This window comes from Trametes versicolor (assembly GCF_000271585.1).
Source record: "Trametes versicolor FP-101664 SS1 unplaced genomic scaffold TRAVEscaffold_9, whole genome shotgun sequence".
NCBI lineage: Eukaryota > Fungi > Basidiomycota > Agaricomycetes > Polyporales > Polyporaceae > Trametes > Trametes versicolor.
In genome coordinates this window covers 2,710,190-2,720,773 of record NW_007360329.1, presented here as the reverse complement: position 1 = coordinate 2,720,773, position 10,584 = coordinate 2,710,190, and the positions used below count along the sequence as shown (strand labels likewise).

The following is a 10,584-nucleotide window of genomic DNA, read 5'->3' as shown; positions in this document are numbered from 1 at the left end:
AGATATGCACCCATCACTGCTGCCTGACTTGCATGCCCTGCCAGCAAAGACTGGCTCATATCTCAGCATCCAGGCCAGCAATTAATATGCTGTAAATTGCGTGTTGTAGACGTCGCCCAGGGCTATTAGAATCCACTTTGAAGTGAGTTTACTTCCATACTTGCTGCGGAGATATGGCCCAGTCAGCCCAGCCCACAGGGGAGAGCCCATGTTTGGGGTGGGCGCACAGCCACGATCATACCCATTCTACATAGCCCTGATCGAGGGCTTCAAGAATATATCATAATATGACCTTACTTCCAGGGTTGCTGTGGGGAAAAAGCTTACTTCCATGTCCGATACGCTTACTTCCGACGGAAGTAAGCTCAGCGTCGGCCCGGACGCACAGCCACCGGCACGTAAGTACCACCATTGTGTAGCCAAGAAGCAGGGCTACCATAAAACCTTTGGAAGTAAGGGTATATCCCTAACGGTTGCCGAGATACGACCTTACTTCCGCCTTACTTCCACCTTACTTCCGGCATCCTGAGCTCAGGATGGGGTTTTATAGAGATAGAAAGCCCCTCAAAACTTCATTGAACAGCGGCTGGTTCTCGTCGCACACGATGAGATGACCGTGCAGGCAAACGATGGGAAGGCCAAGAGCTGGGTTCCGGATGGCGAGTATCCATTGAAGAAGAAAGGTGTCGGGCGCGGAATCCATCGCAGCGATGTGATTTGCTCGACCGTCGGGCTGCTCGAGGAGGCGGGACAAAGCATGGAGTATGGGAAGAACTATGAGGGATATTGGACCGGGGAGCTCTTTGTGAAGCAGGTATGTGGGTTCAGCATTATGGCCCTCGTTGAACAGCTCAATTTAAGTTATTCTTATATGCAGCTCCAAGAGAAAATCATTCCTGCCTTTGAGGCTGCCCATGGCCCGGGCTATCAGGCTCTTATCATGGTCGACAACTCTCAGGGTCACTCTGCATATTCAGCGGACGCCCTCCTTACCAGCCGGATGAACTTGCGGCCGGGAGGCAAGCAGGCTCGAATGCGGGATGGACAGTATACCGATGCCAGCGGTGTTGAGCACGTTCAGAGCATGGTCTTTCCCGCTGATCATCCCGAGTTTCCTGACAAACCAAAGGGCATGAAGCAGGTCCTTGAGGAACGAGGGTTGTGGCGGAAAGGTATGCTCATGAAGTGCCCGGACGGCGACAAGTGCGACCCCGATGCCAGGGACTGCTGTGCAAAGCGGATCCTCGATCTGCAGCCCGATTTTGCGGGGCAGCAGTCACTCGTTCAAGAGGTCATTGAAGCTGCAGGGCACATGTGCATCTTCTTGCCGAAGTATCACTGTAAACTCAACTTCATTGAATTCTTTTGGGGTGCCGTGAAGCGGTTCCTCCGGGACAACTGCGACTACACGTTCAAGACACTCCAAGAGAACCTCCCGCGCGCACTCAAATCGGTCAGTGTCGAGCTGATACGTAAGTGGGAACATCGTTCAGTGCGATGGATGGAAGCATATAGGTCAGGTCTTAGTTCACATGATGCACAGGAACAAGTAAAAGCCTTCAGTTCGCGTCGCTACAAGTCGCATCGTCATATTCCGGAGACTCTCGCGCGTACATTAGACGCCTAGATTACTAATGCTCTACCTTCCATATTCGTCATTAATTACCATATACGGAAGGTTGTTCCCATCACTGGCAAAATCGCGACCCTCGAAAAATAATAACTCGGTCAGTTTTGAGAATTTTGAAAATCACTTTGACAGATCTCTTCCTATGCCAAATGCGAGCATTCTGGTCAAACCGATAGTCTGTATGGTTTGATTTGGGTGACCTCATACGGCTATACAAGTTTGGTGGTGACTAGACGCCCCGCACCATAGTCACGATGATCCCGACCTGGGGCAGCGTGAATGAATTCAACATCCGCAACACGTGAATACAATCGGAGTTCATTCAAACAAAGTTCAAGATGCACTCAAAATGTTCTTAGGTGGGTCATGGAGAAATGCCCACGGTGCGAGAAGGACGGGTGCTCCGTGCGCCGCGGTGGGCGTAGCTTTCGGCGATGGAGGCGCGGAGAGACGTTCCGGCCGCGGGAGGCGCCACCTTTGGGTCAGGAGAGAGGATGGCCGACATGGGGTGCAGTCAGGACGGACGCAGGGAGAGGGACGAGCGGCGTCCGCCTGCATAGACCTACACATCGTGTAACGTGTGTCGAGAAACTCGTTGCCGGTGTATAGCCAGCCAGAACGGGTGTCGCCTGGTGCACACGTCGCGAAGCTATACCCATGCACTCAACTCCCTAGAATACATTCATCAGTCGAGCCACGACCGACTACACACACCGCGCGGGACGCAAAGAACAGCCATAAAGCTGTATATTAGATGAGGTATCGCCTACTATACGGGATATGAGGTGCGCGCGGAACACGACGCCACGGCGCGGGCACAGCCAGGAGGCCGTCTGGGAGCATGACATCGACGGGAGGGAGATAGTAAGAGTACACGCCGGACCCTATCGTAGCAACAACAGAGATGCACTAATAAGAATAAGGGTAGTGTGTGCGATGTAGAGTGGTGTACAGTATATACGTGCTCGAGGCGCCAGCGAGCGGGCCCGTGTAAGATTAGCATATCGACCTGAGAACCCTATTATGATTATAAAAAGTGCGGACGGGGGCGTGCGTGAGAGTGTCGTTGCATGCGGAGTCCGGGCGTGCAGAGCGAGAGCATGAAGGCGAGGAGAGGGGAAGAGGCGGTCACCGCATGCGGAGTGCGCGCAGCTGGTACTGCACCTCGCGGATGTCCTTGCGGTTCCACTCGCCCGTCCACGTCCCCGCGCCCGTAACCCACACGCGCGAGTTCGGGCGGTCATCGGACGCGGGCGAGGAGGCAGTGGACGAGCACTCGGGCGCGGACGCGGTCTGCTGTGGGTGCGAGTAGTCGACGGACATGCTGCGCCTGCGGTTCGGCTGCGCCTGCGGCTTTATGCGCGGGAGCGTCGCCTGCGCGCGAGGCGTGGGCGGGACGGGCGATGTGGTCGACGAGGAGCTCGCGGTCGCGGGGGAGGCAGCCGTGGACTGACGGCGGGAGCGGGGGGAGGAGCGGAAGGGGAGGATGAGCTCCGCGGGGACGTTCTCGCCGAGCGTGCGCTTCAGCTTCGCGAGCCGCTTCCGGCGCGTCTCGGTCGCAGTCGGGGTGACCGGCGTGGTAGGCGTAACGGGGAGCATGCCGCCGGAACGGGACGCGGACTGTGCGAGGGTGAGGGTGGAGGAGGTGTCTGGGGTGATGGGGCACTGCACGCGGGGGTCAGACGGCGGCAAGGCCACGGCGTTGAGGCGGAGGACGAGCGGCGTAGGGAGAGGTGCCTGCTTGCCCTTGGAGCGCGACTTCTCGCGGACGTGCCGGGTGAAGGACTTCGGCGCCGGGAGGCTCGCCGAGGACTCGATGGAGGTGACGGAATCCAGACTGGTGCGCGGGAGGAAGAGCGAGGAGGCGGAGGAGGACGCGTCTGAAGACGAGTCGTAGAACGTCGCAGCGGTAGGTGGAGGGAGCTCGAAGACAGATCCCTGGCGACGCTTTGCGTACGCGGAGGTCTTGCGGACGGGCGAGCGGCGGCCGGCGATAGGGAGGAGAGGTGGGCTCGGACACGAGGTATCCTGCTCGAGGAGCTGGGGGGTCGTGCCGAGGACTGCGCCGAGCTTGCGGGTGGTGCGGATGAGGCGGGTGCGCTGGCGGGCGTCGAGGATGTTCGACGTGGGCGGGAGGCGGGGGGAGACGTTGGCGAAGGTCGTGTAGGAGGTGGTGTTCATTTTTATACACAGGCTAGTGGGACGTACGCAGTACGGTGTGGGCCTGGCGGGATCAATGTCAACAGGGCGTAGCTGAGGAAGGGAGCGCGAGAATATATAGAACAAGAACAAAAGAAGGAAGAGGATGGGAGAGAGAGCGGGAGGAAGAGGCGACGATTGTCCAGGAGTACAAGAGTTGCCATCACAGGGACAATACGCACCTGTTGCCGTGTCCATGTTCCATTCTCGTCTCGTCCCCATCCCGACTTCCTCGCACTGCCCTGCCTCATCTCTCCTGATTCTGTGCGAGAAGTCGAGGCCGGTCGTGAGCCGAGGTGCAGTCGTTGACGGCGGAGGCGATCCGGAGGAGGTCGTCGGCTGAGAATGGAATAGACGCCCGAGAAGCAGCAGACAATGACGGGCGCCTGTGGATGTTTGCGCATCGGCTGTTGCTGTTTGCCCTCCGACCTCCACCATCTCGTTCTCGTCCACCTCCCGCTCGTCGTCTCGCTCAGCTGGTCTCTCTCGCTATGCTCTGACAGCGCTACTATGACTATCTGCCACGTCGCTCTCGCCCGCCTGCGCAGTGACTCTCTAGCAATCACTTTGAGCCGTCCGGAGTTGATGAGGGCGATGCGGTCCGCGGTCAAAATCAGCGTCCCCCTCGCGCCATCCATGCCGGATTCACTCTCCTGGCTCATGCGAGTCCGCGATATCGCATCCATCCAGCGTTTCACGGAGCACTTCCTCCAGATCCGGCCCAACGTGGGAGCGATGTATGCTAGACGACGCGGCGGGAGCGCTCTCGATGTGGACAATATATCTCTATGCTGCAGCTCTGGTGTGTTCTCGATGCGTTCTCCCGGTCTTGACGCGAACTCCGCATGACGAGGTACGTTTAGCACTGCGCCTCAAAGGAGGCTTCTCGATGCGTCGATGTCACTCCTGGGCGGTGCGCCCTCGCCTGTGCTTCACTTATCCCCGTGTTGCGCTCGGTCGAGTTCCGGATCCGCGGGTGTTGCAGACGATACAGGTCAGTTCCAGCCACTTGACCGGGGTCTACATGGTGCAACGTCACAGTACCTACGGCCGCGCTCCCTTGGTGTGCGAAACGTAGAGCGATGCATACGAGAGTTGCTTAACATCGTTGCTGATTCTACACTGTTCAAGCAGATACCGACCTCATCGCTACGTCCCGGGCGATCTGCCACTCTTCGCACACAACCAGCCCGGAGCCATCTCGCAGCCCGCCGCTTCCTCTTTACAGCTCAGCAGCACTGCATCTCGTGCCGCCACTGCGTTCCCCGACGCCGATGCTGCGTCCGTCCGGTGCACAGAACGGTGCACTCAGCACTGCGACCGTCAAGAATCGTCCGTCTGCGTGGAAAACTCCGTTCCGGACGATGTTCCGGACGTCATATCCTGTGCGTGTTCTACGCATTATGACATCTTACCTGCGCGCCTCCTGGCTGTACTTCTTGTGCACAGATTTACGATCTGCCGTTCATCACGTTCATCTTTGCGATTCCAGGTGTGCGGCTGGGATCCGGACATGTGGGGTTTCCCGCAAGCTTCGGTCACCGGCTGTCGGCGGTTCGCAACCCCGCACTTGGGGCGATGTCACGACGCGCGCGCCCGCTCGAAAGCCCCGCGGCTTATGTCTGTAAGTCCTATATAAACTCTATGTCCGGCGGAGATATGTTCTCGACGCTCTTGTCAGTACCGAATGCAGATGTTCTTCTAGACGTCGTGTCCTGTGCGCATCATATCTTGGCATCTCGACATTGTACTTGAGTACCGGCTAGCAGAACGATCCGCTGTTCATCTTGGCGACTACAACTGTGCGGACCAGATCAGCTACCAGATCCGGGCATGTGGGGTCCCCCCGCACGCATTGGTCTGGAGCTGGGTCCCTGCACTGCGTACGGCATCATCTAGCTCGCGCCCGTTCGGAAGCATCGCCACCCTTGTCTTCACGCGTCAAGAGCGCGTTCGGCCGTGTATCAGGACGCCTGCAAGGCTCGAGTGCGGATGTTCCGGACGTCGCTACATGTGCGTATGCCTTCTCATAATGCCGTACCAATATCCTACTTATACGCCATGTAGCAGCATTCTTTGCGCAACCGGACGATCCGCTTCCATGTCCCTGCGATTCCTTGCGTGCGGACCCATGGCCAATCCCTTGCGTGCGCACTGGATCCCTTACGTTTGTCCACAGCTGCCGCCCGCGCGTTTCCCCGCACTGCGCCCGTTATCAAGCTCGCGCTCCCGCAAGTTCTGCTTCCCTTATCCTCCGAGCGTCGAACGCTAACTCTAACTCTGCGCCTGACGGAAATATCGTCGGGCGGATCTCAGCGCGCCCACGGGGCTTGAGTATGGACGCCGGCTTCGACGGGCGTGGGAGGCTACCACATTGCATGCGCGCGCGTTCGCAGAACAACGCTAAGAGTACAAGGACGTTGCGTCTCAGCGGTTCGCTCATCTTACTGTGGGGTGCATTGTACTGAGACGCGGGATAGACGCGAGAGGTGGATTTAAATTATAACGGCAGAGAAGCTAGCGGGAATGACGGTATGTTGCCCTCTGCAAACGAGCCCTGGAAGTTTGTCGCTGCCGCTCGAGCCGCAAGTGAGCGCGAGAGGTAGGATCGCTGCCCCTCAGCGGGACGACTGTGTCAATGATCACACTCCGCTCTACATCCGAGCCCCACGATCCCGTATAAGTAGGTGCTCAACGCGAACGTCGTGGTAGGGCTCGCTGCTCTCCGTGAGTAAACCGTTCCCCGAACGCGATGCGTCCGCGGCGCGGCTCGGCTTCGATGCTGCAATGCTCGCGGCGCGATGGTTAACGCATGAACGAGAGGTCGTTGCTCCGAGGTGGACCGGCCAGCTTGGGAACGGAACGCACGGCGTCGGCGCCGTTCGATGGCGCTGTACACCATTCTTTCATAGCTGAATATGCGCGTACATGGCTGGACACTATCCTCATGGTGAACGGCGTCGACGAGGTACCCCGGAATCTGCCACATACCTGCGGAGCATTCAAGGAGTGCTCACCTACAATAGCAGGAGAAGACCGACAGCAACAGAGACGGCGGCCGTAATAAATATGCGTACCTGGCACGGTACGCTTTTGTGAGCACTGGATGTCCCAAGGGCAGAGGGTTGTGATATAGCGAATGCACGGGATTGTTCGTGCGGATACTCACTGGTGTCGGACCATTGTTCCGACCGTTGGCAGGGAGGTTCGCGTATGCCGGGGTGTGCAAGAGACGCAGCCGCGGAGAAACCGTCGGTGCTCGGAGGAGCGCGACGATCGTGTTTTCATTTTATGCTGGAGTCGCTCAGCTCTCTGTTCGCGCGCGGTCGAGTGTAGCACCAAGTGCGCTGGAGGTGGTGCACGAGAAAGGACTTGAGCAGGAGCTGTGGCGGAGGGAGAGGCGTCGGGGGCGCTCGTCTTGTATACCGCGGAGGGGTCGTTCCTTGATTTTACGTCGGAGCAGCGAAGCATCTGTGTGCTGAGTACCTCCGTGGACACGAGCGAGGCCCTTGACATAGCGTTTGGTAGGGGTGCCTGTGCCAGAGAATAGAAATAGTGGGGACGATCGACGATCATCGCTGTGATCGGGAGCGTGGATCTGACGTTGTGTGCTCCAGTGGGACCCATCCTCCGCGTCTATCCTATCTGATACCACCGCGACCAGGTCAAGGTCGAGTACGACACTCTCGCAGGGCGTTCGATGCGCGAAAAAGTGCAGAGGGAGGAGAGGCGGATCGGAGAAGGCAGATGCTGTCACCGGAGCCGCTCGGAGGGCAGAGGGGAGATCTAATCAGGAGAGGGGATGGCCTCCTGCGGGATATCTGATAAGCGGGGTTAGAACTATCTGATAAGATCCTGTCGCGTCCGTCCTGCTGGTTCTCCTTGACAGATGTTTGCTTCCCCTCCAGACCACCGCGCTGATCTCTGCAAAGGCACATGGAGCGGTATATAATCCCGCCATCAGCATGTCCGGCCCCCCGCGCTCTGCTTGTTTCCTCCCCTCACGAAGCCAGCGATGTCTTTCGAGAACGAAAAGAAACCGCCCTCGTCCCTCGACGCGCTCCCCGAGGACGCAATCCCCAAAATCGACCCCGAGCTCGCTAGGAAGATCAGGGAGGAGGAGGATGCCCACATCGGTGTCAAGACAGTAGAGGCCGCGGAGAGAGTCTACGGCCGTTGGTCCAAGTGGTTCCTTTTCATTGGGTGAGTACAGTCGCGTTCGAGTTCGCGAGGGGACGCGTCTGACCGCGTGTATGCGCGTTCGCAGTATCGGCCTCGCGTCGTACATCTACTCCCTGGATGGTCAGACGACATACAACTACCTCGCATTTGCCACCTCCTCTTTCGACAAGCATGGCCTCATCTCGACCATCCAGGTCGCGCAGTCCATCATCAGTACGTCCGCGGTATCCCCCTTCGCGTGCATACACTCACCTTCGTGTGCACAGTTGCTTGTGGAAAGCCCGTTATTGCCAAGGTCGCGGACGTCTCGTCCCGTGGGACATCCTACATCGTAGTCTGTGAGTACCGCTCCTTCGCGCCTACCGCGCGCCATTCGCCCCCGGTGGCCTATCTATTCGCGCCGCGTCTGCTTTGGACGATCGCGCCGGACGTGTGCACTGTGCACCCACGTCTGTTACTTAGGAGGCGTTTCCTACCATACGCCGCGTTCCGCGCATGTCGGCCTCTCGGTTCGCCGCAGAACTAGTGACTCGCTGACCTCCCGCCCACAGTGGTATTCTACGTAATTGGGTACATCGTTATCGCCTCCGCCAACGGCGTCGGCGCCCTCGCGGCCGGTATCATCTTGTATGCCATGTAAGTGCGTCGCGCTATCGACGTATATCCGTTAGCTGACAGGCTACTCTGTAGAGGATACACGTACGTTCGCTCCGCGACGCTCGCGCGCCGCATATACTCACCCGTTTTGCAGCGGACTACAGCTGCTCACGCAGATCATCATCGCCGACATTACCACGCTCAAATGGCGTGGTCTCGTCTCCTCGCTCACCTCGGCGCCGTTCATCATTAACGCCTTTATCGGCTCGATGGTGGCGACGTCGATGCTCGAGAACTCGACTTGGCGCTGGGGTTGTAAGTTCCGCATTCTTCTCCCTTGCCCGACGCCAAATGACTGACACTAAATCTCCCCTCGCAGACGGGATGTTCGCGATCCTCATCCCCGCTTCGCTCTCGCCCCTCATTATCACCCTCTTCTGGGCCGAGCGCAAGGCAAAGAAGCTCCAGCTCGTCGAGGCACCCGTCTCCATGCTCGACGCCCCCGTCCGCGTGCCCATCCTGCGCCGCATCTGGCTCTACGCCGAGCAGCTCGACATCGTCGGCCTCGCGATCCTCGGCACGGCGGTCGCCCTCATCCTCCTCCCGCTCACCCTCGCTCAGGGCGCGAAGGGACAGTGGCACAACCGTGAGTGCACCCCGCGTGCCCTCCGTAGTTGCCCGTTCTGACGCCGCGTTTAGCTTCGATGATTGCGATGATCGTCGTCGGGTGTGTCTTGCTCCCTGTTTTCGCGATCTGGGACGTGTATTTCGCGAAGCGCCCCGTCATTGCGCACCGTTTCCTTACGAACCGGTCGATCGTCTTCGCGTCGTGGATCGGATTCTTCGACTTCGTACGTCTGTGTAACATTGCGCCGTTCGAGCGACGCTAACCGCCCTCGCAGTTCTCGTTCTACCTCTCGTTCACGTACCTGTACTCATTCGTGCTAGTGACGAAGTCATGGTATGATCCCCGCAGTACTGATATGTCGTGCGCCGCTGACGCGTATCTTGCAGGTCGTTGATCAACGCGACCTACTTTGCGCAGACGCAGACCGTCGCTCTCACCGTCTTCGGTATCACAGCAGGCTTCGGCATGCGGTACCTTCACCGTTACAAGGTACGTCTTGTACTAAGCTGTACTGAGCGCGATGCTGACCCCCGCGCTGCATCCGTAGTGGGTCCTCTTCACCGGATTGACCATCCGTCTCCTGTACGTACCACCTCCCCCTTCGACCCAAACCGCGTACTGACGCACTCTTTTACAGCGGCGTCGGTCTCATGATCCACTCGCGCGGCGCGAACGCGTCCGACGCCGAGATCGTCTGGACCCAGCTCCTGCAGGGCATCGGCGGCGGCTTCGCGGCCGTCGCCTCGCAGGTCGGCGCGCAGGCATCTGTTCCGCACGTCGACGTCGCGATGGTCACTGCCATCGTCCTCCTCTGGACCGAGATCGGCGGCGCCGTTGGCAGCGGTGTCGGTGCGTTCTTCTCCGTCCTCGAGCGTTGTCTGGGTGCTGACGAGCGACACTGTGCGTAGCGGGCGCGATTTGGACGAACACGATGCCGAAGCAGCTCGAGAAGCACCTGCCCGCTCTCAACGCGACCGAGCGCGCGGATCTCTTCGGGAGCATCACGACCGTGACCGCGCTCCCCTTCGACGACCCGACGCGCCAGGGCGTCATTGCCGGTGCGTACCCGTCCTCTTCGCGCCGTCTAGACATGGACGTTGACGAAATGCGCGCGCTCGCAGCGTACGGCGACACGATGCGCGACCTGCTGATCGCCGCGACCGTGCTCTCCGTCGTGCCCATCCTGCTCTCGCTCGGCATGCCGAACTGGTACCTCGGCGACAAGCAGAATGCGGTCGACGCGGCGGACCTCAAGGGCGAGCGTGTTGTGCCGATCGGTGAGACGCGTGCGGGTGCGCGCACGGTGGACGAGGAGAAGGGCGTGGAGCGGGTGTAGGCAGTTGTGGGA

General features: G+C 59.1%; 3 protein-coding genes across 3 annotated transcripts; 2 read left to right on the top strand and 1 right to left on the bottom strand.

Annotated features, from left to right (window-relative positions):
* Nucleotides 1-610: 610 nt before the first annotated feature.
* TRAVEDRAFT_22553 (uncharacterized protein) lies at nt 611-1,553 on the top strand (the record flags this gene model as incomplete). Its single annotated transcript, XM_008042729.1, has 3 exons — nt 611-814; nt 878-1,472; nt 1,516-1,553. 3 exons carry the CDS (start codon nt 611-613, stop codon nt 1,551-1,553), a joined length of 837 nt encoding a protein of 278 aa, XP_008040920.1.
* Nucleotides 1,554-1,859: 306 nt separating this feature from the next.
* On the bottom strand, nt 1,860-3,918 carry TRAVEDRAFT_73815 (uncharacterized protein; the record flags this gene model as incomplete). The annotated part of the gene is made up of 2 exons (XM_008043495.1): nt 2,795-3,918; nt 1,860-1,895 (listed from the first exon to the last, which is right to left on the bottom strand). Exons 1-2 carry the CDS (start codon nt 3,809-3,811, stop codon nt 1,860-1,862), a joined length of 1,053 nt encoding a protein of 350 aa, XP_008041686.1. The 5' UTR covers nt 3,812-3,918.
* A 3,911-nt stretch (nt 3,919-7,829) lies between these two features.
* On the top strand, nt 7,830-10,572 carry TRAVEDRAFT_66269 (drug:h+ antiporter; the record flags this gene model as incomplete). The annotated part of the gene is made up of 14 exons (XM_008043494.1): nt 7,830-8,032; nt 8,097-8,224; nt 8,278-8,349; nt 8,563-8,647; nt 8,702-8,710; nt 8,763-8,923; nt 8,988-9,254; nt 9,308-9,459; nt 9,511-9,569; nt 9,623-9,725; nt 9,784-9,818; nt 9,874-10,085; nt 10,145-10,294; nt 10,325-10,572. Exons 1-14 carry the CDS (start codon nt 7,845-7,847, stop codon nt 10,570-10,572), a joined length of 1,869 nt encoding a protein of 622 aa, XP_008041685.1. The 5' UTR covers nt 7,830-7,844.
* Between the last annotated feature and the right edge of the window lie 12 nt (nt 10,573-10,584).